Source organism: Bubalus kerabau, chromosome 4 (assembly GCF_029407905.1).
Source record: "Bubalus kerabau isolate K-KA32 ecotype Philippines breed swamp buffalo chromosome 4, PCC_UOA_SB_1v2, whole genome shotgun sequence".
Lineage (NCBI taxonomy): Eukaryota > Metazoa > Chordata > Mammalia > Artiodactyla > Bovidae > Bubalus > Bubalus kerabau.
The window spans coordinates 7,130,623-7,157,591 of record NC_073627.1 but is presented as its reverse complement, the minus strand read 5'-3'; the positions used below and the strand labels follow the sequence as shown (position 1 = coordinate 7,157,591).

Here is a 26,969-nt window from a genome sequence, read left to right as displayed (position 1 = left end):
CCCCATTGCTATCCCTGCCCCCCCCCCCCCACTTGCTGGTACTCACCCGAGTTCTGGCACGGAGGAAGTTTGACCTTGGCCATAGGCAGCGTGGCCTTTCCCAGTGGCCTGATGGTAGGGGTCAGGTGCCCAATCACTGGCATCCTCTCTTCTGTGGTGTGACTCTCCACAGGACAGAGTCCAGCGACGTGCATCTTGGGGCGGGAGAGCTGCATTGGCTGGAGAGCCAGATGAGCTGGGAGCTGTGTGGGGATCTGATACAAGGAGATGTTAGGTTCAGTTGGGGGACACTCCATGGAGAGTGGTGCACAGCTAGGGGTACCCTGGGGCCTCTGGAGGAGTCCAGCCTTCAGAACCCGGCAAGGAGGGGGCCCAGACACCCCCAGCTCCTGTCCCTCTAGGCTCACCCCTTGTCCTGTGATTTCAACGCCCTGGGACTTCCGCTTCCTCTTTGCCTCCAGGGACTCCTTTCGTTTCTTTCTTGGGCTTTTCTTCTGGCCTTGCAGCGGGGGACAAGGGCCATCGCCATGACGCTCGACTGCCCGGGATGGAGCCTCGCCTGTGCTGCTGGACAGGCTGTCCTCGCTGGCGGCGTGCTGGAGGGTGGGGCTGGGCGGCCGCTTGCAGGCCAGCGGTCCGGGCAGCTGCACATCATCCGTCTCGCCCAGCAAGTGCAGGGACAGGCTGCTCTGCTTTATGGTGGGTGCCAGCAGTTGGCGCGCCTCGGCCCCCAGGGCCTGTGAACGGCGCCGGGCAGCCTTCCCGGTGATGCTCTTGGTGTCGGCTGTGGTCTCCTTCCTCCCTGCGGCAGGACAGAGCGGCACCCACCCCGGGATCAAGGCCACATTTCCCCCCGCCCTCCTGCACCTCCAACACCCCTTTCTCTGCTGCAGCTCACCCCAACTTGCTTGCTGTTTGAGAAACTTTGGGTAAGTTTCTGAGCCTTCTTTTCATCTGTAAACTGACGATGGTAAAACTAGCCTCAGTGGGTTGGGAAGATTTTTTTTTTTTTTGACCATGACACACGGCATACAGGATCTTAGTTCCCTGACTGGGGATCGAACCTTCACCCGCTGCAGTGGAAGTGCTGAGTCTTAACCACTGGACTGCCAGGGAAGTCCCAGGTTCTGAGGATGGATTGCTGAGATAATGAGGGTAGCCTGAGGCCACAGGGTAGGGTGGATTCGAACTCTCAATGCTATTACATTTATTTCCGAGTGGGTAGTGGAGGGGGCTTGACCCCAAGGGCCATGTGTTCCCCATTCTGTTTCCAATTGTGTCCCCTGCTCTGTGTGGACAGAGCAGGTGGTTACTCTTCTCTGGGTACTGGTGCCTCTCTTTCTAGAATGATGCCTGGGTGTGTTCAGCAGAGGAGAGGGAAGGAAGGGGCTTTGGCTGGGTGCGCTGAGCTATTGAGATCATGCCAGGCTCAGGCTGATGGGGGTTGGGGGAGGCAGGGGACACACCTTTGAGGGACAAGGGGATCTCCGACAGATTCTCGATGTTTTCAGGGGAGGAGTTGATCTGGCCGATCAGACCGACCTGAGTGGCGGCCTGTGAGATGAATGGGTTGGGAAGAGAAGCCATTGGACCCAGCAGGAACCCTATGTCCTCAGAGGGCTGTTTTGGAAAAGTTCCATCCCAACCACTGGGTGTCCCTCCCGGGTACTCCCGCCCACATCCAGGGACCCGTGGGGCCCACTGCTCACCTCCTGCATCACCAGGTTGCCGGCCGGGATTCGGGGTGGGGTGGGCATAAAGGAGCCCTTCGCTTGCCAGGCCCAGGAGCTGGTCTTGACTGGGTGCTTGGCTTCACTGAGGTCGGCAGAGGAGGATGGGCAGCTGTTGCCCAGGCTGGTACCACGGGGGTCCCAGCGCCACCCCTCCTGAGAACTGTTGCATTGTGGGAACGAGGACCCCAAAGTCCTGGCTCCAGACCTGTGCCCCCCTCCCCTCTTTCCTGCTCCATCCTCCCTGGGAAGCCAGGTCTGGGCTGGCATCTCTGAGACATGGCCTGGTGGCTCAGGCGGGCTGGATGGCTGGAAGTGGTCCTCAGCTCACCTCTCAGTGCCGAGCAGAGGGAGGAAGCTTCCGTGCTGGTGCGGGGACTCGGAGTTAGGTATCTTGACCTTGTCTAGGTCAGACTCCTCCGGAGTCAGCACAGTTCCTGGTGGGCTAAGCTTGGGCAAGGCGCTGTCCTGGGGAGAGGAAAGGAGGGAGAGGGCAGTTGGAAGACTTGGTCTCAGACTGAGTAAACAGCCTGGGTGACACAGGCACACAGAGTGTCTGGGGCTGTAATCTGGGCTGGGAGCCCCAGAAGACAGGGGGGCTTGTGTGCTGAGTCCCCAGGGGCCAGCCGTGGTCTGCTAGGCATCCCCAGTGGCACTGCCTGGTGGCCTGGGCTCCTGGGAGGGCATCTGGGGCCCTTAGTGATATCTCAGATGGCCAACCCTGACCCTCAGACCCTGGATGGGGACACGTGTGGCAGAAGAACAGCACGGGAGGGGAGCTTGGTGAGGCTTTGGGTCGGATGAGGAGGAGGAGGAGGAGGAAGAGGTGTCCGCTTTCTGGGGACCAGCCAGCACGGTCCCGAGGCCACCCTACTTGCTGGCAGGCGCCGCCCTGGGCATCAGCCCTGCCCCTAGCACAGGGGCGCATTGTCCGGCCCGGGCGCCCACCTGCAGGGCCCGAGAGGCCAGGCGGTCCATCATGGTGGCACGCTCCAGGTTGCCCTCCTCCTGCTCCCGCAGGTACACTTTGTACAGCTCCTTCAGATGCTGCGGCACAGCCAGGTTGCAGTCTGCGGTGGGGGAGCGGAGAGGCAGGGCTCAGTGCGCGCTCTCGGGCTCTCGGCGGGTCGGACGCGCGGGGTGTAGGTAGCGAGGGGACCCTACCCTGGATGAGCTGCCGCTGGGCGCGGATGATCTCCTCGCAGAGGCTGCGGCGCTGCTCCAGGCGGCACAGGGCCTCGCGGCGGTGGCGGAGCGCGCCGTCGCGGAGCAGGGCTTGCGACTGCATCTCGGCGGTCTTCAGCTCCAGCTCGTGCACGCGGCAGAGCAGGCCGAGCGCCTCGCGCTGCTGCTCCGAGCTGACGCGCCGCGGCAGCGTCTGCTCCAGGCGGCGGCCCCGCGCGCGCAGCTCTCGGCACCGCTGCTCCAGCGCCAGCTGGGGAGCCGAGCGGGCCGTCAGCACCAGGTGGCCGGTGAGGGGCCGCCCGCACCCGCCGCTGAGCGGGTCCTCGCCCTTCCAAGCCCCCGGATGCTGTGCGGCCGGCTGAAGCCCCACTCCGAGGCCCGCTTTTCGAAGCTGTGTCTTGAACTCTGCAACCGGGGACTGCTCCTGAGGGACCCCTCTGTGCCCACCTTCTTGCAACCCATCCCTGAAACAGGCTCCGTGCAGTGAAGTCGCTCAGTTCTGTTCGACTCTTTGCGACCCCATGGACCGCAGCCCGCCAGGCTCCTTCCATGGGATTCTCCAGGCGAGGATATTGGAGTGGGCTGCCATTTCCTTCTCCAAGGGATCTTCCCGACCCAGGGAGGGAACCTCGGTCTCCCGCATTGGCGGGCGGACTCTTTACCATCTGAGCCACCAGGGAATCCAGGGAAATGAGCTCCGTGGACCAGCTCAACCGCAGCCCATCTCATGCCCTCTGGACTGGTGGACCCTGAAGCCCCTTGGTATGGCTATGCTCCAGAACAGAGAAGGGGGATCTGGAAAATCCTCATTAAAATGTTGGCTAACAGTTTTCTGAGTCTTTAATATGTGAAAGGATTTATTTACTCTTCTCATCAACCCCACGAGGGTGGACCACTCCCATTTTAAAGATGAGTTCTTGCCTGGAGAATCCCATGGACAGAGGAGGCTGGTGGGCTATAGTCCAGGGGGTAGCAAAGAGTCGGACCCAACTGAGCGACTGAGTCCACACACACAAAGCGTTAGTCCCTCACTGGTGTCTGACTCTGTGACCCGCCAGGCTCCTCTGTCCATGGGGTTCTCCAGGCAAGAATACTGGAGTGGGTAGCCATTTCCTACTCCAGGGGATCTTCCCGACCCAGGGATTGAACTGGCATCTCCTGCATTGCAGGTGGATTCTTTACCATCTGAGCCACCAGCGAAGTTCTCAGATGAGAAAGAGAGACTCAAAGTCACTGGGGATTTGTGGCCTGAGAGCCCAGGTTTCACTCCTCCCACAAGATTCTCCTAGCCCCTTCCTTCTGAGTCTCTCAACCCCCTCTCCCAGACCCAGAGCCCCAGGCACCTTCTGCTTTCGCAGCTTCTTCTGCTTGGTCATCAAGGTAGCGATGCTTTCGCGGGCGGACACCACCTCGGCGGGCTCCTTGATGTCTGGCTGGTTGTCACCGGTGTCCGAGTCCTTCCTGGTGTCACCCTTAGTGAAGGACTCCTTCCGACGCTCCTCCCGCCACTTGAGTGCCCGGCGTGACTTCTCATGCTTCCAGCTGCCGCAGCCCCAACCCCAAAGGAGACAGGGGATTCAGGCCATGGAGGGTTGGGGGGCATAAGGTGCGGCTCCAGCTCCCGGGTCCCATCCCAGGCCAGCGGTGCTTACCTGGCAATGGTGAGCAGGTGGTGGGAGGTGTCCATCTCCAGCTCCATGCCACGGTTCTCCAGCTCCAGCAGGCGTCTCTGCGTGTCCATTTGCTCCTGGAAGCTGCTGACCAGCTGCTCACGAAGGTGTTCCATTGCAGTCTGTTCGCCCTGCCCGCTGTGCAGCTGGACCTTGGCTGCCCGTTGAATGGGAGATGGGAGAGGTCAGCGGAGGAGGAAAGGTCAGCCCAGGAAAGTCTGGGTCCGCCTGGGCCCTCCCCACCTCTTTCTCCCCAAAAGACTTCTGTGCAACCACCTCCTCCACGAAGACCTCCTAGATTACCCCCTCCCACATTCCACCTTCCACATTGTCTTCAGGCAGTGACCCAAAGGTGACTCCCAGCTCCCTGTATGAACTGGGCTTCCACCAGCCTTTAGAGTGCCTTTCTGTCACCTAGTAAAAGGCACCCCTTAGACACTTTACTGCCATGTGCTGCAAGATCATCAAAGCAAGTACAGAAAATCTGTAAGGGAACCGTATCCCTCCTGGCGATGCCAGGCCCAGTCTGACAACCCTCACTGCAGTCCCCAGAGTGAAGCCCCCACACAGCTAAATGCCCAGGTGACTCTCACTCTGATACCACCGAATCCTCGGGTCAGGTCTCTGAGGCAGAGATCACGATTCTGTTTGCCAGCTGAAGGACGGGTGGCTTAAAGGCTATTCAGCCAGAAAGAGCCCGAGTCCGGCTTTGAAGCCAGCGCTATCTGACCGCAGAGCACCCTGAGGGGCATCGGGAGACGGGCTCTGGTTCACGGAGACCCACGCACGCACCCTGGATGTGGCGGATGTCGCCCCGCCCCAGCTGGGCTCGGTCCGGGCTCCGCCCGCCCCGCTCCTCCATCTTGCGCTTGAGCCTCTGGATCTCGCCCCGCAGGTCAGCAATGATGTTCGTGTACTGGGCGATGTGGTAGGAGGCGCTTAGCAGGTTCCGCTTCACCTGGGGAGGGGGCGGGGTACAGTCACCTGGGGGCCAGGGCCTGCCAGTGGGGACCCTCTTTTTCTCCTGGTTGACAGTAACGACCTCCTCGCCTCCAACCCTGTTCTATGCTCTGCTTAGTCACTCAGCTGTGCCTGACTCGCTGCGACCCCATGGACAGTAGCCTGCCGGGCTCCTCTGTCCATGGGATTCTCCAGGCAAGAATACTGGAGTGGGTGCCACGCCCTCCTCCAGGGGATCTTCAACCCAGGGATTGAACCCAGGTCTCCTGCATTGCAGGCGGATTCTTTACCACCTGAGCTACCAGGAAAGCCCTGCCTCCGACCCTACAACCTATCAAACTACATGCCCCCACCAGAGGCATACTCCTAAAATTATGCGCCAGCCCCCCCGCCCCGCCCCAAGCCCCGGCTCTCTGTGCCACTCAACCTTCATTGGCTCCCTACTGCTGGGAGAATGTCCTGATTCCTTCATTTGGTGTTGAAGGCACACTGCTCTCTCTAGTTCCATTTGGCTCACTGCTCCGGTGGAGGAAGCATTCTCCTCACCCCACCTCTGCCGCCAACACCACCTCCTCCCTGCCTTAGGAGCCTCTGTCCTTACTGCTCCCTCCCTTCTGGAGTCTCCTCTTCACCCTTCAGATTCCCACTCACAGTCTCTAAAGAGGTCCGTGGGATCCCACGGCCTCCCTGCTGTTGGCGTGACTGCTATTAATAATATTCTGAACTATCAATTCGCTCTTTTAAGGGTCTCTTCCCACCATTAAGTTACTTAATGGAGAGAGTAGAGATAAAGCATCCAGCTCCTGACACAGTAGCTGGAAAACTGCTGTGTTAGGAGAATGTTGGTTAGGTTCTTAGACTCTTCACATGGGTGGGCCCAGATGACCTCATAGGTAGCCAGGATTCTAACACACTGATCAGAAAATGTAGGGAAACCTTGAAAACTGGGCAGAGCTCAGTGCCCTTCCTCCCCAGCCGGGAAGCCGCTTAGCTCCCTTCAGCCTCACTGTCCTCGGCTGTGAGTTGAGGACAGAAATAACGCCTGCCTCATTCGAGGATCACATGAGATGAACTGATAAAGGGCCCACAGTATAAGTGCTCAGTAACACTCACCACTATTGGAACTGTTGGGGTTAGGGCCTTCGGAGGAGTAAAGGTCTGAATGAGCATCTTTTAAGATGAAAACAGGAAGATGGAAGGGGATGGTGGGGTTCGAGGCACAGACCTTGGGGATGAGTACAGACTGAGCAAGAGGAGGGCCGGGACTTCCCTGGAGGTCCGATGGTTAAGAGTCTGCCTGCCAATGCAGGGGACATGGGTTTGGTGTCTGGTCTGGGAAGATCTCACATGCCACGGGGCAACTAAGCCCGTAAGCCACCCTTACTGAGCCCACACGCCCCAGAGCCCGTCGCACAAGAGAATCCACCATAGTCGCCACAACTAGAGAGGAGCCCCCCAGTTCACCGCAACCAGAGAAACCCCACACATAGCAACAAAGACTGACCACGGCCAAATAAAGTTTGAAAAGAGAAGGGGCCCTTCAGAAGCTGTGGGCTTCCTGGCAAGTCACAGGGGGCCAGAGCAGTGGCGGCTCGGTCCAGCGTGTGTGTTCGGGGGGCTGGGGGTGGCACGCCTTGGAGTCAGTCAGGGGGCTTGAATCTTGGCCCAGAAGGGCAGATCCTGGGGGCACAGAGCAGGGGCCCCTCACCCGGGTCTTGATGCTCTTGGCCCGGCCGGCGTAGGTCAGGGTGTTCCGGGACTCCTCGAAGGCGCTGCTTGCTGGGCTGATGTGGGCGATCATCACGGTGCGGCTGTTTCCCCCCCAGGGAGTCCTGGACGGGCCGGGGGCGGGCGGCGGTCAGCAGGGGCTGCCTCCCTGGACCCTGCTCCCGCTCGTGATGCCCTCGTGGCGTGTGTGCGTCTCTCTCTCTCACACACTCACAGGTGCTGGTGCCGAGCACCCCGTGGACCCTCCTGCCCCCTCTGCTGCCTCCCCACTTCTTCCCTCTCCCAGTTTCTTCTCCAAAGCTCATGTTATAAAATTTCCAGCATCTGAGTCAGGGCCTCCCAGCTCTCCTCCTCCCCTGCTCATATACATGAGGACGAGGAAAGGTTGGCTGGAACCAGAGCGGGAAGAGCTCTGAGGGGTCCTGGGCTTCTCCGCCATCTCCTCGGGCCATCCAGGTCACCCCCTTTGCTGACGGCGGAAGGTGCCATTGTCTTGGCTGGAGCGAGGCTGGTGATGGAGTGAACTGGGCCTGTGGCCACTGCCTCCCTTGTCCCGGGCTTGCCCTGCCCTCTTCAACGGAGAGAGTGTGCGGGGCTACAGGGGCCTAGGGGCAAAGCCCTCGGGTGTGGCAGTGACCATCAGAGCGACTTCAAGCAAGCTCCTTCACCTCCCTAACCCTCAGCTCCCTCCAGTTTCTAGGTAGCAGGAGCCGGCTCTCGCACCCCCAGCCTGCAGGTGCAGTGATGCTGGTGGGCTGATGCCCAGCGCTAGGTCACCTGCAGCTCTGCCATCAGCCCAGCCAGACCTCTGCTGGGGCCCTCCGTCCAGCACTTACTGGCGGGAGCCCTTGGGGAGGTTACTTAGCCTCCTAGTGCCTCGGTGTCCTCGTCTGCAAATGGAATTAATGACCCCCTAACTCAGATACGCTGACCCGATAAAAGGAACTGAGGAGAATTCCCTGGCCGTCCGGTGGTTAGGACTCCATGCTTTCACTGCTGAGGGCCCGGGGTTCAATCCCTGGTCGGGAAATTAAGATCCCACAAATCATGCAGAATGGCTCCCTCCTCTCCAAAAAGGAACTGGGTGTGGCGGGGGGAAGTAGTGCATTCAGAGCCCAGCCAGGAGTGTGCTCCCCACCCCACAACAGCAGCCTCTGGGAGCCACGAGACTGACAGTCCACCTGAACCCCCAAATCCAGATGACTCCCAGTTCCCTCAAACCCACAGCCCTGGGTGGGAGGGCGGTGGTCAGATGCTCAGATGCAACCTCTTTTCCTCCCCGCTGTTCGCAAACAGGGGCCGGCGAGCGCGTGCTCAGTCGCTTCAGCCACGTCCGACTCTTCTAGACCCCGTGGACTGGTTCCTCTGTCCATGGGATTCTCCAGGCAAGAGTACTGGCGTGGGTTGCCATGCCCTCCTCCAGGGGACCTTCCTGACCCAGGAATCAAACCCCCAACTCCTGCATCTCCTGCATTGCAGGCAGATTTTTTTTTTTTACCTCCTCAGCCACCTGGAAACCCCTAACACACAGGACACCCAGTTGAGATCTGAAATTTGGATAAATGAGTGAGCTTTTTTTAAAGTATAAGTATGTCTCAAAGACGGCATGGGACATACATACTGATACCCAAACCAGATTTCGTTATTTATCTGTTATTTATTCACATGCAGCTGGACATCCTGTATTTCTCTCTGTGCAGCTGGCAGCCCCACCCCGGGTGCCCAGGGCCTAGGCCCAGTGGCAGCTGGTACCTTCAGGAGGCGGGTGAGCTTGCTGTCGCGATAGTTGACGTACTTGTTGGCGCCCTTGTCACTCAGCGCATTGATGCAGTTGCCCAGGGCCAGCAGCGAGCGGTTGATGTGGGCCCCCTCTTTCATGCGCTGCCCACGGTTCTGCGTCTGGGGGGGTGAGCAGCAGGTATGACTCCCCACCCCAGGCCATCCTGGGTTGTAAACCCTCTCCCCGTCCCCCAGGGCTCTGCAAGGAAGAGACGCTGAGGATCTGGTCTGCCCTCTGCTCAGGGAGGGCATTCCAGAAGGTCAGAGAACGAGAAGGTCTCTGGACAAGAGTGGGGCTTCCTAGGTGGGCGCTAGTGGTTAAGAACCTGCCTGGCAATGCAGGACACACAGGAAACGCCGGTTCGATCCCTGGGTCTAGGAGATTCTCTGGAGGAGGGCATGGCAACCCACTCCAATACTCTTGCCTGGAAAATCTCATGGACAGAGGAGCCTGGTGGGCTGCAGTCCATGGGGTCACAGAGTTGGACATGACTGAAGCAACTGAGCACGCATGCTGGACAAGAGCAGGGGACAGGACACTCCCACAGAGGGCTGAGAGCCCGGCTCTTCGTCTGCCTGGGGACTGACCCGCTGGCACAGTTAAGGGCAGCACCGAGGGCGAGATGGTGGGAGGTCGCGACTTCCCAGGCAGCTCAGCTGGGAGCCAGCATGGCCATGGGCTCCCGGTTGTAGAGAGAGAGCCAGGCTCCAGAGGGGAAGGATGGAAGTTTGTGTGTACGCGGGAAAGGGTGTGTGAGCGTGTGTGAATTGTATGTGTACATGTGACAGTGTGTATGTGTGTATAAGAAGGTGTGTGAGGAACCCCCTGGAGTTCCAGGGTCTAAGACTCCGCGCTCCCAATGCAGCAGGGGGCCTGCGTTCGATCCCTGGTTAGGGAACTAGGTCCCACATCCACAGCTAAGAGTTTGAATGCTGCAACTAAAGATTCCATGTGCCATAACTAAGACCCAAAGCAGCGGATACATAAATAAATAATAAGTAAATATTAAAAAAAAAAAAAAGAAGGCTGTGTGTTAGGAAATGCATGAATTTGTGTGTGAATGGATGTAAGAGCAGGACAGGACCAAGTCCCAGGAGGCTCTGCCACCCTTGAGAGACATCTCTGCCCAGCCTGGTGAAGCTGGGATCGGGTGGCTGCAGGGCACACCCTCTCCCCACTGGCTGCTCCCCGCCCCCTTCCTCCAGGAAGCCCTCAGGCCTTTACGGAAAGAGAATGTGTTTCTCCCACTCCACCCTATTGACACCAACCCTTGTTGCTTCTCCCCGGTACTTGCGTTTGCCTCAGTGCTAATGGTGAGATGCCCATGGATTCAGGCGACCACGAAACTTCTGAATTTGCCCACAAGAGGGGGCCAGGGTGGCAGGGCTGGGCAAACGGCGATGGGAGGGACGAACGCTGACAAGTGGGCGGCAGGCTCTTTTCTCTCCCTGATGTGGTGGGCAGGGTCCCCTCCCGGGCTCTGCCCAGGGTCCCCCCCATCAGGGGACATCGTCTCCCCTGGGCCCCAGCTCCTCACCGGGCCCATTCATTCTCCTGGCAGTTTCCCCAGGTCCTCCGGGACACACACTGTCTCCTTCCCTGGAGAGATCCTCACAAACCCTTCCCACAAACAGCCCCTTGGCGGGGGGGCGAAGTGGGGGGGTCTCCCTGGGGTACCCTAGCGCAGCCCGCCCTTTCTGTCCTCTGTGACATCCCTCAGTGCCCGCCCCTCTGGAGCACCCCCCACTCCCGCCCTCCCTGAGACAGTCCCCACTCCACCCCTTGGGGAGCGGGGTGGGCCAGCCTCCCTGCCCCGCACCCCCAAGCTCTGCCCCCAGCCCCAGGGGGAGCCAGCCTCACCTGGGAGGCCCGCTCAGAGCCAGCCAGGTCGATCATGAAGAGGCGGCCCTGCCGCACCTCCTGCAGGACGTCCCTGACTCGGCCGCGCTGGCGCACGGTCACCTGGAGCACGGCGTGGGAGCGCGAGGACGTCTGGTTGGCGGCCGTGGGCTCCTGGGTCCTCTGCCGGTTCCCTCTCATCAGCAGCTGCATGATCTGGGTGGGCGGGGCAGAGCAGGGAGGCCACTCCTGGGGACCCGTGGGGACGCTCCCCAGTCCTGCCTCTGCGAGGTTGGGAAGGGGCCCAAGGCAGGGCTGGGTCAGCCCCCCGTGTGCTGTGGGGGCCGAGCGGTCAGGGCCTGTCAACTGGGATGCTGGGTGCCTTGCCGGTCCCCAGGGTCGGCGTGGCCGGGGGCGTGTCATCCAGGGTCCTCTGTGTCTGCCCCAGCTCCAGCCCAGCTGAACTGCAGTGGCTCCCTGGTTGCAGAGCCCTGCCGCCTCTGGTCATACCCCCACACACAGAGATTAGTGTCCTCCACTACCCGACTGGCTGCACAAGACTCGCCTCTTTGGCATTGATGGTGGAGACCTCAGTGAGTCCAGCCACCTGGATCACTCCCTTGGAGTCTTCCCTCAGCTCCAGGTACCCCAGGGAAGGGTTCAGCAGGTCCCGGATCATCTCATTGTAGATCTGATGGGACCGGTTGGGAGGGGCAGGGGACAGACGTTAACGGGAGACCAAGAGCAGGAGGCTCAGGCAACAGCCGGGCTCTCCATCCCTCCCGAGAGCTCCGGGCTCCTCTCAGGGAAACCCTGGGTTAAGGAGATGGACCCCTTCCTTCCTTCCTATGAGGTGGGCATAAGGGGGCTTCAGCATCCAGGGGGGAAATACTGGGCTGCCAAAGCCAATGGTACAGAAGGTAGCAGGCCGGCCGGGCACCAGGCAGAGGATGGGACCTAACCCGTGGCCAAGCCCTGGTGGTTGCTAAGCAACCCTTACGGTACCTTCACCCAGCCTCCCTAGCCACGGCCGTCGAAGTGCATTTTGCTGTCTAAGTCAACACGACGCTGGCTGGAGCAGGTGCTGGCAGCGATGCCTCGCTGCGCCTCCTGAGCTGTCACCCAGGAGATTATCAGCTTCCAGAGGGAGCCAGGGAGGCCAGGAGCCAGATGGAGCCTAGCCCAGGGGCTCTCCCGCCGCTTCTGGCCTCTGTGGGCCCCCACCCACACTGATCTGCTATTGCCCAGTGATAGCACTCCCACAGGTGGGCATCAGGGGCTGTGTCAAGGTGGAGAAGGCTGGCAGGTCTAAGCCTGTCCGTGTATGTAACATTCTCACCTGTACCTACATATACAGAGTGCCTACAGGTAGCCTGGCAAAGCAAACAGGGTTGGCTCAGTCGTGTCTGACTCTCTGTGACCCCATGCACTGTAGCCCACCAGGCTCTTCTGTCCATGGGATTCTCCAGGCAAGAATGGAGTGGGTTGCCATTTCCTTCTCCAGGGGATCTTCCCAAGCCTGGGTCTCCTGCATTGCAGGCAGATTCTTTACCATCTGAGCCACCGGGGAAGTGGAGGAGTGGGTCCAGAGGATGGCCTCTGGGAGGCAGGCTGAGGTCTGTGCGCAGTGACCAGGTAGCTTTGGAGTAGCCAAGTGGGCAGGGCTCGGCTCTAAAGCCGCAGGGTCCTGAGTCTGAATTCCTGTTCCCCCACTTACTGTGTGGCCGCAGGACTGTGGCTGTCAAGTTGCCTAACCTCTCTGAGTTTTTATAAAGTGAGGCCGACCACATGCACGTGGTAGAGCAGCCGTGATGAGCGCCCCAGGAGACTGCCCCCTGACCTGACCCCTGGGAGGTAAACCAGCCCGGGCCTGTGGACCTCCTGGCCCAAGCCCACAGGACAGGGTGGGCCGAGGGCTCACCTCCAGGTAGGACATGGACACCTCGTATTCCATGTCATCGCTGGTCTCCTCGATGGCACGGAAGAGGTCGTTGAGGGTCCGAACGTAGATGCCGGGCTCGTGGTCTGTGCCCAGCATGGTGTAGGTTTTCCCGCAGCCTGGGGCAGAGTAGGGCGGGTGGGTGAGCAGGATGGAGACTGGGAGCATGGGGGCCCTGGCAAACCTGGGTCTGTCCTCAAGGCTGGAGCCTCCCAGGTGGCCAGGAGGTGGGGGGAGGGGGAGAAGATGGCATCCTTGGCTGGGGGTGGGGCTCTGGGTCTAAAGGGCTCTGGGAGAGGGCAGTTTCAATCAGCCACATCCTTGATTCCTGCTCCGGCCTGGGCCAGACAAGCTCCGAGGCGGAGGGTGAGGAGCTTGATTCTCGGGGGCACTCGCCCTCACCTGTGGGGCCATAGGCAAAGACAGTGGCATTGTAGCCTGAGATGACACCTTCGATGAGGCTCTTGGTGGTGGCCTGATACACCATCTCCTGTAGGAAAGAGGAGATCCATCAGGGCCCCGGGCACAGCCAGGGCAGAGCACATGGGCCCGTGGGCTCACCCTGACCCGCAACAGAGGCAGTTTCATCCCTGGAGCCCTCAGACCCTGAGATGTGGGTGTGGGAAGGGGGATGGCTGTCTCTGCTTTCCCCCCATGGGTCGGGGGGGCGGGGAATGCCAGCCTGCAAGAGTGCTCAGGACACCTGAGACCCTCCCCACCAACAGCTGTTTCCCAGTCCCCAGCCCAGAGGATGCCTCACACCTGCTCCTTGGAGCATCCGCGGATGGGTGAGATGGGGGTCCCTGGGAGGGTGTCAGCTTCCCCGAGGCGCCCCTCCCAGCACCAGATATCTGGGCTTCAAGCACCTTCCTGCAGCTCCCCTAGGGGGGCCACCTGTGGGGAGTGCTGTGTGGGTCCCTGTGGAGGGTGGCATTTGTGTGCTGACCGTGGTGTGTCCACGCAGAAGGCTCTGTATGCGCCATGCAGGCTCACGCATGTGTGTGTATGTGGGGATGTGGCAGGGAGAGAATGAGTGATGGAGGGTCTCCTGGGGCTCGGTGCCAGGGTCCCCTAAGGGCTCCCTCTCAAGTCAGTCAGAGGGCAGAGAGGGGATCCCGTGTGTCCCCAGGCCCAGGCGCCCCCTCACCTGGGTGGCAGTGAAGTCAAAGGCCACGTCGAACAGGTAGGACTTCTCCCGGAAGCGGTGCGCCCGTAGGATGTCATCGGGATCCTCCATTGGGTCCATAAGAACCACCATCTGCAAAGGTCCCAAGAGGAGGCGGGCAGTCACCCAGGAGCCCCAGGCCCACCCCGATGTCCACACTGACCACTGACCTTAAGGAGCGGGAGGGGCCGGATGAGAGACTGATGGCGTCCGGGAGCGCCAGGGTCAAGGTCAACTGAGTCCCAACATAGGACAAGACACTGAGCGGATGGGCTGCCCTGGGACCACCCCAAGGTCTCAGAGCTCCCTTCCGGGGTCAGCAGGGGAGTCAGGGCCAGTGATGGCCCAAAGAGAGCTTGAGAGGAGACAAGGCGTGAGGCTGGCCACTGTGGGGCAGACTCAGAGGAGGCTGATTTGGGAGCCCGGTCCAGTACCGTGGACTCAGGAGATGTACAGGGGTCCCTCTGGGTGCACCCCCATCCAGCACCAGGATTCAGGAGCCCCCGGTGCTGGGAGGACCACAGCTTTGGGGCTCCCCCCAGGCTCCTCCCAGTAGGTACACACTGGTGCTCACTGCATCTAAACTGGCCTAAGACACCCCCGCCCCTTCCCCCAGGTCCCAATAGGGCCCTCCTCTGAGATCTTCAGTAGAGGGAAGAAGGAAGAGGTAAGACAGCTTCCTAGGAGGCCCGAGCCCGGGACCCTCATGCAGAGGTCTTAACCAGTCAGGTGGGATTCCAGGGGAGTCACGAGAGGGGACGCCCCAGACAGGCTGGGCTGGGGCTCTGTGCAGGGAAACAAGGAGGCCACTGCCCCGGCCCCCCTCACAGACCGCTAAAGCCTGGGTGGCCACAGCGAGTTGAGTGCAGGGCACTGGGGCCTGCAGTGTACCTGGGGTGCACATCTATCTCCAGCCACCTCCTCCGGGCTTCAGCCCCAGGGCCGTGTGAGCCTCTCCCAGGATCCACTTCCTGGCTCGGGCCCTAATACCAGCAGCAGGAGCCCTGATCAAGAGTCAGACCCAAATGAAGAAATATCCGCCCACAAGTCCCCAGGCGTGGGTCCCAGAAGAGGGATGCAAGGGAACCTGACCAGCTGCATGGCTCTCACCCTCGGTGTCAGAGCTCCTGGGCCCACCGGCAGCACCAGGGGCCAAGGGGCAGCCTCTAGGATTTTCAGTGCAGGGGAGGGTGAGCAGCCTGCACAGATGCCCATCCCCCACTGATCACCTTCAGATGACCTTTGGCACTGCCAAGTTCATGGGCACCGTGGGCATCTGGTTCCTTTGACATCCAGCCTCCCGAATCAGGACATTGTCAGCACGGCTGCCATGAGCCCCTCTTAAAAGAGGGCTTTGTCTGGGTCTCCATCTGTCTGGACCCCTGCCCGCACCCCACTCTTCAGAGCATCACCCCCTTCCCTGTCCACTCGGGCACACAATGGAGCCCTTGTGCTCCTCGGCCAGGTGAACTGGAGCTGAGCTGCGGAGGGCTGGGGTGAGGGTGGGGTGCTCGGGGCTGCCACGGAGGCAGCACAGGGAGTTCAGGCCGAGTGACCACAACTGCTGGCCACCTTGCATGTAACCCAGGCATTAAGTGATACCCTCCGGGTCAGAGAGAGATGTGATTTCCTGCCTGACATTCAGAGTACAGTGGGGATCAGACCATTTTAGTAACAAGCCTGGGCTCCGGGAGGCAGGCAGAGTGCAGAGAAGGGGCACACGACCCAGCTTTTCCACTGCAGGAGGGCTTCTGGAAGAGGAGGTACCAGCACTGTCTTTTTTTTTTTTTTAATAAGATATTTAATATAGTTCCCTGTGCTATACAGTAAATCCCTGTTGCTTGGTGGTTTAGTTGCTAAGTTGTGTTCGACTCTTGCGACCCCATGGACTGGAGCCCACCAGGCTGCTCTGTCCATGGAATTCTCCAGGCAAGAATACAGGAGTGGGTTGCCATTTCCTTCTCCAGGGGATCTTCCTGAACCAGAGATCGAACCAGGGTCTCCTGCACTGCAGGCAGATTCTTTATCAACTGAGCCATCAGGAAGTAAGTCCTTGTTGCATATCTACTTTATTTTTAAAAAATTTCCGACATGCCATGAAGCAAGCAGGATCTCAGTTCCCTGACCAGAAATTGAACCTGTGCCCCCTGCCCTGGAAATGCAGAGTCTTAACCACTGGACCACCAGGGAAGTCCCAGCACCAAGTCTTAAAGGATGAGCAAGAACTGGCTGAGGAACGTGAGGTGGGAAAGCATCAAGGGGGCCACACGAGCAAGGCCGTGACGTGACAGGCAGGCTGTGGGCAGGTGGCCTCAGCGCAGAATCACCAGCAGTTCTCGGGAGAAAGGCAGGGTTGGAACGAGAGCTCGGGAACTTTTCCTCCTGTTCTCACTGCCAGGAATCCCGAGAGCACAGACCCAAAATGGCCACAGAAGGAGACGTAGGGGCCCCTCTGTGAGCACGTGTTGCCCGCCCTGCCCCCCTGCCCAAAGCAGGTCCTAAAAGTCACGCAGCCTGGCACCCGGCATCGGCCCAGGGAATGTTTTGTTTGTTCTGGCTACACCTCGCGGCTTCTGGAACTTTCCTGACCAGGGATTGAACCCATGCCCCTCTGCAGTGGAAACACCCGAGTCCTAACCACTAGACCACCAGGGAAGTCCCCAAGGAAAGCTTTCTAAGTAAAGCCGCACTGGGGCCATGCACAGGGCTAAATGCATGCACACAGCTAAATGCTGGTTCTCATCTTCTCCGAGGACTTAGAGCAGGCCCTCGTTATCGCAAGATCGTAATGAGGAGTCAGACTGGCACCCAAGGCTGCCAAGTACAGAGCTCGCTGGACTCAAAGCTACTGGGTTCCAGAACCCAGGCTCCTAACCAGGCCTCCTGTCCCCGCCTCGGGAACAACAGAAGCCTGGCAGGGGGATGCTCCTCTGTTTGGTTGAGCTGTGCCCCAGCCCCACCAGATTTAAATGTTGAAGTCCAACTCCCCAGCCCCTCCGAGAGTGACCTAATTTGGAAATAGCGTTGTTGCAGATGTAATCAGTTGAGTTAGGATGTGGCCCTTTTATAAGGTGGTGGTGTCCTTATAAAAGGGGGCTATTAGGGCACAAACACATGTGGAGGGAAGGAGATCCAGCCAGTCCACCCGAAAGGAAATCAGTCCTGAATATTCACTGGCAGGACTGATGCTAAAGTTGAAACTCCAATAGTTTGCCCACCTGATACAAAGAGCTGACTCCTTAGAAAAGACCCTGATGCTGGGAAAGATTGAAGGCAGGAGGAGAAGGGGACGACAGAGGATGAGATGATTGGATGGCATCACCGACTCAATGGACATGAGTTTGAGAGAACTCCGGGAGATGGTGAAGGACAGGGAGGCCTGGCGTGCTGCAGTCCATGGGGTCTCAAAGAGTCGGACACGACTGAGTGACTGAACAACTGGTATTCTGGTCCAGCAGCCTTGGAAACTGATACATCACCCCCCAACCCCCTGCCCGGAGGCAGGCCCCTCCCTCAGCCCGGAGGCGGTGGGCTCAGCCTGGGAGCGTCCTCTCACAAAATCCTTGAGTCTTAAGTGTCCATGTTCAACCTGTAGCATGCTGGACACCTGCCTCTGGGAGGTTTCAAAGGGGACGTTGACCACACAAGAGGCACAGGGCCCCCCCACACTGGCAGAGGGTGGGGTGGGAGGCGTGGCTGGGGCCGGGCCAGCTGGCAGCACACGGCAGGGCCCTGTCTCCGCTGATCCAGGCCCCCTGACTCCGCAGAGGCCCCGGCTTGCCCTCTCCCTGCCCTCACCGCCCCACACCCAGACCTATTCTTGACTCAAGGCCAGTTGTGATCTTTGCACAGTTCTAGATTTGGGCTGGGAAACCCAAGATCCACTGGGGAGCTAGGGGGGCCTCAGACTCAGGGGAGGGATGTGTCATCCGTACATGGGGCCGCAGAAGGTGCCAGGCTCCTCCCCAGCATCTCCTAGGTGAGAAATACCAGGAACAAAGCGTGTGGGGACTTCTTCCTGCTGAGCAGCGCTAAGCTGCTGGTTTTGATCAGCTGAGCAGCACTAACCACGTCTTTCTGGCCTGTGGATGGCTCAGGGTTCCTCAGTCTTGGCGCTACTGATGCTTTGGGCTGGACCACTGCGAGCGGGAATTGTCCCGGGCGTTGTAGGATGGTTGGCAGCAGCCCTCCGGCACTGGAGGCCCCGGCACTGCCTCCTCCCGCGGTGACATTGCCACATGCCCCCCGGGGAGCACAATCACCCCCGCTTGAAAACCGCTGTTCCCCCTCAAGCCGCCAAACTGGCAGCGAAGTTCTCTGAGCCGGGGGTGATGTGCAAATTGGGTTCAGGCTCCAGACTGCTGGGTGACCCTGGGAAGACTGCACCACCTCTCTGGGCCTCATGTTCACCCTGGCCAGAAGTCAGGGAGGACCCACAGGGCCATAGCCTTGAGAGAAGAAATCACCCCATCACCCCTCACCTGCTCGGGAAGCCCCAGCAGAGAATAGGAATGTGAGGGGGTGCCCAGCTCAAGAGACATCAGTTCCAGTCCAGGTTACTAAGCCCACAGCTCCTTTATTCTCGGGCTGTAAACCAGACACAACCAAACAAAAGCCGGATTCCAGCTGGATATCACCTCTGTAAAGCTGTTTCTGGATTTGTTTGTTTGTTCTTTAAGAAGGAAAATTCGTGGCTGGTCAGATTTCTAGTTGTACCATCCTGTGGGTACTCAAGAAAGGAGACTTTGATCCCAGGAAGGGTGTTACAGGGCCCTGACAGCCCTGAGGCTAGATGAAAAAAGATTAGAAGGCTGAGCTCATAAAGCCACCGAGGTCCAGCCAACTGCTCCCAACAGAGCCACACCTGGCTGATATCCTAGCCAGGTCCCCACCTTCCTACAGGACTCTGAAGACCCGGGTAAGCAGAGGCGTGACCGACATGGTCCAGGGCTGCCTTTCTCACGGGTCTGCTGATCCCTTCATCACCGTCTTCCTGGAAGCCTCTGAGATGCAGATTCCCAGCACTGCCCAGATTCATGGAATGAGAAACTCTGGGGAACTGGGCCCACAGATCTGCCTTTTTAGCCATTGCTCTTGTGACTCAGTGGTAAAGAATCCGTCTGCTGATGCAGGAGACGCGAGTTTGATCCCTGGGTCTGGAAGATCCCCTGGAGGAGAAAACGGCAACCGACTCCAGTATCCTTACCTGGAGAATCCCATGGACAGAGGAGCCTGGCAGGCTACAGTCCATGGGGTCCCAGAGTCAGAGATGGCTGAGCACAGCAATGCAACGCACAACTTGCCGTGTGCCCATTCAGGGCTAAGCGTAAGCATCCTTGCACCCTGGCGGCATTATTCATAGCAGTCAAAACGTAGGAAACGAGCCAAATGTCCATCAGCTGAGGGGAGGTCGATTAGATGCAGAGCAGCATGGAATGCTATCCAGCCGTGAAAACGAATGACACTCTGACCCAGGCGACAACGTGGATGAACCCTGAAAACATGCTCAGTGAAACAAGTCAGACACGAAGAACCACAGACTTCAGGACCCCGTTTCCATGAACTGTCCAAAGCAGGTGAATCTATAGAGATGGAAAGTGGTTGTCTGGGGCTGGGAGGGGGCTGGGGAGATGCATGGCGGTGTGGCTAAGGGCGGAGGGAAAGGCTCCCCGAATCCTCTCCCAAGTCACGCTCCACCAGGCTCGGCCCTCTGGGGTCACAGAGCCGGGAAGCAACCAGACGGTGGGTGGTGGGCGTGCAGGGAGGCCCTGCCCCTGGGGCAGTGAGCAGACTGAAGACGCCCTGGCTCCCGAACAACACTCACTCACGGATTCTGACGCTCAGCATCTGTCACCTTATCCTTTATTTATCTTTCACAATAGCCTCACCCTCACAGGATCGCTCTAATCCTCTCAACAGCTCTAGGGCCTGGCAGAGCAGGTTATTAACATCCTGCTTTCTGATGAGAAAACAGAGACTAGGAAGCCCCTTGCCTGACTCCTGAGATAGGACCCCCAGGGGTACAGGGAGGTTGACAGTTGGACTTTGAGGCTAATTATGGGATTATGCATATGGGCAGGTGACTTAAATCCTGCAGATAAACACAGTCTGGGAGGCTGAGGGGAGGGGCAGTGGGCCGTGGGTTCCTTGGGGCAGTGGGGGTGGGGTGGGAGAAGGAAGCTCTTTGTTCTGGGAGCTTCTTTTTCCAGCCTTGGGGCTCCTGGGCCCCTCCACCCTCTCAGGCTGCCCTCGCCCACTTTACAGTCATCAGGGGCGCTCCCCGAAGGGTCTGGCATCAGAGTCTAGTCCCAACCCCCGATGCTAGGAGACTGAGCTCCTACTGGACTCTTCCCCGAACATATATATGTGGCAGTGACCCACTGGGGACCACCAGATAGAAAGGCCTGAAGCCAGAAGCGGGTGGGCAGGAGGTGGGCCAGGGCCTCACTTATCTCCGGGGCCTAAAACCTTCCTGACTGTCAGCCCTTGAGATAAACTAACATCTCTTAAATCCCGACCACGCACCAGGCACTGGGGAAGCGCTGGGCATCCAGGAACTCGTGGAGACGTCTACGTGTGCATACTAAACTGCTTCAGTTGTGTCGGACTCTGCGAACCTGTGGACTGTTGCCCACCAGGCTGCTCTGTCCATGGGATGCTCCAGGCAAGAATACTGGAGTGCGTTGCCAAGCCCTCTTTCAAGGGATCTTCCCGACCCAGGGCTCGAACCCGCATCTCCTATGTCTCCTGCACTGGCAGGTGAGTTCTTTACCACTAGCGCCACCGGGGAAGCCCTGGAGACATCTAAGAAGGCATTGTGTGACAGCGCTGTGATGACCCCGAATCAACCGTCAACCCAAATCAACATCCCCGGGGGCGGTGGGAGGGGCAGGTAAGACCACAGGTGCCCGAACCTCCTCTTTACAAATCCAAACCTCGCTCCAGCTTCCTCAGAATGCAGGCACCGGCCTCTGGTCCGCGGAGGACACTCTGCCCTGCCTGTGTCCACCTCTGCAAAGCTGGGGGAACACGGGCTCTCTCAGCCCCAGAAGAACAACCCCCAGCTCCAAGCAAGGCTGTCCTGGGACCCCCCTCATGCCAGCAGGTGACGGACACCTAGGCCCACCTCTCCCCACTAGGACCGCCGACTGGCGGGCTTTGACAGCACGGCCTCCCTGCTGACCACTAAGGGCTGGGCTTCAGTAGTGTGACCTCTGGGTTGCTCCCCAACCCCTGGCCCGAGCACGGGGCCAAGTAACTCCTCCATCACAGAGGGAAGAAAGAGCCTAGAAGCCCAGGCCAGGACAGACTGGGCTGGGAGCCCCTCTGTGGGGCTGGGTTGTGAGGAAGGGCCACAAGCAAGCGGGCAACGGAAGCCGCTGGGTCAAGGGCAGGTCTGCTTCCCAAGCAGAAGTCTCTTTAGTGGAGGCGGGGCGTTGTGCAGGCTGCCTGGGCCAGCGGCACCTTTGCTGGGAAGCGGTTCCATGGCCGTGTTATGCTGGGGTTGCTCCCACGCTCTCCCTGCCAGTCACCGGGCTCCACACCTCAAGAAGGAGGAGCTGAACAGCTGGCCCATCAGTGAGGCTGGTCAAGCCTGCAGCCCCGAGCCCTGTCGGGGTCAATGATGCAGGCCTGGGGGGCCAGGGCCATAGACGAGCCCTGGGGGTCACCAAAGAGCCATGGAGGTCAGGGTGCAGGGCCTGGCCAGACCGGGAGTTTGCCCTTTTCTTAAATGTTGGCCTCGAGGCATGTGAGATCTTACTTCCCCAACCAGGGATTGAACTCACGCCCCTCGCATTGGAAGGTAAAGTCTGAACCACTGGATCACCAGAGAAGTCCGCCACTTTTCTTCTTGGACTTGTGTGTCTTTACCTCCCGCCGCCCAGGGTCTTACTGGTCAGAGGAACGGAGCACTTGAGTGGTGGCTGGTTTTTGAGAGGTGCCCAGCCTGCCACGCACTGTGGCTTCTCCCAAACTGCAGGCCAGGCAAGTGCAGCCTTTTTTACCTTAGTCACCTGACCAGAGATCAAACTCCCATGCAGGGGAAGGGCGGAGTCTTAACCACCGGACCGCCAGGGAAGTCGCAGGCAAGGGCATCTTTGAACCCAGTGGGGAGAGAAGATGCTGGGGGCAGAAGCCTAACGTTCTCCCCCTGCAGGGCCCGGAGTCCGTGTTGACAGCCCTGGGCGCACGCCGCTCAGACCACCCTCTATATGTCTAAGCTGAGAAAGGAGCAGGCCCGTCGGCACTGCCCAGCCCAGGGCCTTCTCGGAGGCGCAGTCCAGCCTCCCTCTCCACTGGCAGGGACAGAAAGGAGCCAGTGTTTGCCGTGTGTGGGCACACAATGGGCTGTGCCCTGGACCAGAGCGTTTCCATCAGCATCGGTTAATATCTCTCAGCCCCCAGTCCGGCTGGGAGCCAGGAGCAGCGCAGAGAGACAGCATCTCTGTCCCTGACAGCCCTGGGGACAAGTGGGACCAACAGGGAGTGGCCTTGCTGGGAAGGAGGGCTCTCCTCTGGAGTTCCCTGGCCCTTCATGGATGGCCCCTCTCATCAGCCAGTCCAGGAACCCTGGGCACTTTCTCTCACTAATCCAGTAAGTCCCCTACACCGAGCCTTCAAGGTGCGAACATTCAAAGATGCCAAGGTACACCTGGTTCCAGCAAGGACCTGGAGCCTGTGCCATCAGCGCCAGGCGTGCGTGACACTGCAGCCTGCCCTCCATCTCCTCCTGCTGACGATCCTTCCGCTCCACCGTCTCCCACCTCCTCGGCCCCTCCAGTCAGTAACCCTTCTTGCTTGTTCACTCCTAGCCAGCCCCTGTATGTAGTACTGTCCTTTTCAAGGCACCATACTGTAAGATTAAAAAGGCTTTATTTTTTGTGTTTGTTTTTAAATATGTTATTTGCGTGAAAGGCATTATAAACCTATTACAGTACAATACTACATAGCCAATGGTGTTAATCGGGTACCTAGGCTAACTTTGTCGGACTTACGCACTAAGCGGACTTACGAACGTGCTCTCGGAATGGAACTCCTTAGTAGGCAGGGAACTTATAGTAGATGAGGTGTGTGCTAGTTGCTCAGTAGCGCCCAGCTCTTTGCAATCTCATGGACTAGTAGCCCTCCAGGCTCCTCTGTCTGTGGCATGCTCCAGGCAAGAATTCTGGAGTGGGTAGCCATTCCCTTCTCTAGGGGATCTTCCCAACTCAGGGATCGCACCCTGGTCTCTCCTGCACTGCAGGCAGATTCTTTACCGTCTGAGCCATCAGGGAAGCCCAGCAGATGATAATTCACAGCTACTAAATGCCTACTGCGTACCAGGATCTGGGGGAGCACTGTGCACCCATCAGTGTGCTCCCTAAAGACTCTTTAGGGAAGGGTTAGGGTTACTGTCCCCCGTCACAGAGGAGGCAATTGAGGCTTCTGGCAGCAGCCTGGCCAAGGCCACACAGCTGGTAGAAGGCAGAGCCTACCCTGCACGACTGCTGTGTGCGTACATCCTGCTCCTGCTGGCCTTTAGGTGGGGCCTCCCAGCCCTCCCCCGCTTTCCTTGAGGTCTTTGAGGAAGGCTACCCTTTTCCAAGGGGGAACAGAGGAAGAGAGATCAGGAGGCCGGTGCCACCCAGTTCCGCCATGCCCACAGCTCGTGGGAACCCCAGAGGCAGGCCGGCAGCTCATGCTGTGTTGCCCGCCTGTGCTCTTCATATCTTGGCCGTCGGGCTTCCTGAGTCCAGCCTTCCAGGATCAAGGGCAGCAAGTGCTCACTTTGCGTCTCTCTCTGCACCACGCGGGGCCACCCCAACTCCTCTGACCGCTCCCCAGCACGCTCTGCCGCCTTGATGAGCCCTGGAGCTCAGGAGAAGCCGGCAGCAGCCACGGAGCTCCCGGAGGCAAGTGGCCGCTTTCAGGGTCCCCATAGGCTAGAGCAGCATGATGCCTCTACCCAGGCACCAAGACTGCCCTTGCTGCCCCCACCATGGTGCCCACCCCCAGCCCACATTTGGATCCTCAACTGCCTACCCCAAAAAACATCCTGGCTGGGACTTCCTTGCTGGTCCAGTGGTTAAAAATCCACATTGCAATGCAAGGGACACAGGTTTGATCCCTGGCTGGGGAACTAAGATTCCACAGGCTTCAGAACAACTGAGCCTGCGTGCTGCAACTGCTGAGCCCTGGAGCCACAGCTAGACGGAAGCCCGCGCTCTACAATGACGATCCCACATGAGACCCGATGCAGCCAAAAATAAAAAAATTGTTTTAAAAGATTGAAATGTCAAAAATAAAACCTTCCTTTAAAAGCAAGCAAACAAACAAACAGAAAACACCCCGGCCGTGGGGGACAATGTGGCTCCTGCCCTCCTCTCACCCCTTCTCTCTCCAGCCTGAGCCACACTGGCCTTTTCTAAGTGACCCAAGTGTATCACCACCCCTCTCACCCCAGGGCCTTTGCACACACAAGTCCCTCTGGTTGAAATTCCCCCTTCAGCACACTCCTAAAGAGCTCCTCTTCATCCCGCGTGTTTCAGCTCAAGCATCCTTTCTCAGCGAAGTCCTCCCTGACTCCGGGACAAGGTCAAGTTCCCTCTTACTCCCACAGCAGCACACATTTCTTTGCAGCCCTTGCTGGCTACACACTCATACGTTTCATCACAAGAAAGCCATGGAAGGAAGACGGGGTCTTTTCTGCTCACCGTGGTTTCCTGGCTCCTAGCACTATCCCCAGTGTGTTGTGGGTACTTGATAAATATTTATTGTCTCTTGTGTAAGTGGAGGTGGAGCTTGCCCTGCCCAGCTCATAATAGTGACAGGAAGACCAAGAGAGCAAACAGACGTCCAAAGACCTGCAAACCATGAACAGTCTGGTGACCCTAGGAACACATGCCCTATGGGGAGCGGATCCATTAAGGTGGGGAAGTTAAGTCATGAGTACATGGAAGGTATGTGAATTTTTTCCGGGCTGGATGAAAGGGCTCAGCTCACTTCCCCCTGGACCAGGGAAGCTTTGAGCTCTCTTTGGATCAATCTAGGGAGGCTTCCTGGAAGAAGGGCGGTGGTTTCCTTGACGATGCTATCAATAGTACAACCCAGAGCTCAGAGGGTAGAGGAGGGGTCATTCCTGCCTCCACCAGGTGAGTAGGTACCTGCCCCCACTAGGTGAGAGCAGACCCCTGTCCTGCTCTGCGGCTCCTGGCCACAGCCCCCACGTACCTGCTCGTCCACTTTGTGGGCGATGAGGGTGGCTCCTTCTTCCAGCTCTGCCACGCTGATGGGCCGGACCCGGAGCGCCACCTGGGAGGGAAGGTCAGACCCCCAGGATTAGATGGAGAGGGCTGTGCTGGGCCCCTGAGAGAAGGATGAGAGGACCCCAGGATCCTTCCCTCGGACAAGCCCCGTGGGTTCCTCTCTGATCAGCCAGCCACGCCCGGCTCATCTTGAGGAAACCTCGGTGGTTCAAGGCGACCATCCAGGGCGAGGGCACCAGGTCCAGAGCGTGTGGGCTGTGTCTGTGTCTATAAATTTCCCAGGAGCCTGTGCCCCAGAGGAGACAGCCATCTGCTCCTCCCGGCTGCATCAGTCACACGCCCGAATTAAGCACCTGCAGCTCCCCTGGGCTTTTCACTTGGAGCCCTTGGCACCGGGGCAGCCTGTCTGTGCGTCTGTGAGTGACGTGCTGCATGTGGCGGCCACATGGTGGAATGGAGGCCCAGGGAACCTCCCCTCCTCGTGCTGACTACATCCCTACCCAAGGACAGCGCCATCAGGGGCTCCCTCCTCCCTCTGTCCTCCGGCCAGAGAGAGATGATGGGTCCCCATCTTGGGTGTGGGTCTCCCCAAAAGAAGGTGGAGGTGTTTCTTCTTCTGAACAAGGGGAAACACCTGCTGGGCGCGTGGGTATAACTAGCCATCTGCAGGCCCGGTAAGAAGCCTTCACTCTCAGAGGCACTTCATTGTCAGAGTGCCCTCCTGCATCCTCAGTCAAACTCCACAGGTGGGAGGGGCAGCCCCTCTGTCCACATCTGCCAAGGCAAGCCATTTGCAAAGAGACAATTCTAAACTGCCAGACAGGATGTTCCAGAGCCTGGGGCTTGCTGGGGTTGCCTTATCCTCCAGTAACATCATCACCCACCTGCTGGTGGAGGAGCTTCCCCAGATCTCAGAAGTTAGGGGCTGAGAGGGCGCATCGGCCTTGGGATCCCTGAGTCTCCCCCACCCTCATCACTCTAACCTGGCCCTGTTGATAATCAGAAATCTGTCTTTGTCTCTAGCCGCTTCTTGGACCCCCATTCACACCTCCTCCTCTGCTCCAGTCCCCAGGGCCCTGGGGGGGCCATCTCGGTGGCTTCCAGCATTTCTTTGAAATATTTAGAGTCCTGACATGGACAGCAACTCAATAACCAGCCACCCTCAATCTTGTGCCTGCTCCTTTGCCACGTGGGGACTCTTGCCCACCTATGGTCCTCAAAACCCTCTAACCTCCTGACCCCACCAGTTCCAGCTACCCTCCTTCACCAGGAAACCTCCACTTTCCTTTTCCGGAAGATGGGTCGGGCGCCCCCTGCTCCTGTCTCTTCGGGATCATATAGCAGTCTGGCCTCAGGGTGTCCCCTGGTGGGAAGGTGTAAAGGGGGATGGGACTGAAGCCTGGCCAACTTCTCAGGTCTTAGCAGGGTGGCCAGGATGCCTTCCTTCTTGATATCCATGACTTGGCAAAGTTGCTCAGGACCGTCGCAGCCCCTGGTTTTAAGTGTTCTCTTAGTGGAAACACCCAATACAGTCTGCGGGCCGCCGGCAGAGTCTGGGTTCTGGGGGCCGGAGATGGGGTCGAGGAGGAGGAGGAGGCTGACCGGGTCTCACCATGAGTTGCTGGTCCTTGGAGTCCCCGCTGTCCTTCATGCCTGCGGCGGGCGGAAGGGCTCAGGCCGAGATCGCGGGCGTGGCCGAGCCGCACGCCCACCGCCTCCGGGGCCCG

General features: G+C 59.0%; 1 protein-coding gene across 1 annotated transcript; it reads right to left on the bottom strand.

Moving 5' to 3' along the window:
• Positions 1-276: 276 nt before the first annotated feature.
• Positions 277-26,969, bottom strand: LOC129650766 (kinesin-like protein KIF19). Its single transcript, XM_055579572.1, is given in 20 exon segments — positions 277-312; positions 408-802; positions 1,467-1,554; positions 1,710-1,815; positions 2,062-2,198; positions 2,679-2,800; positions 2,895-3,165; positions 4,259-4,457; positions 4,568-4,742; positions 5,378-5,543; positions 7,254-7,367; positions 7,369-7,377; positions 9,026-9,172; positions 10,914-11,108; positions 11,458-11,583; positions 12,814-12,950; positions 13,234-13,321; positions 13,979-14,089; positions 25,208-25,288; positions 26,855-26,969. Coding segments are annotated over 20 exon segments (2,742 nt in total). The 5' UTR covers positions 26,894-26,969.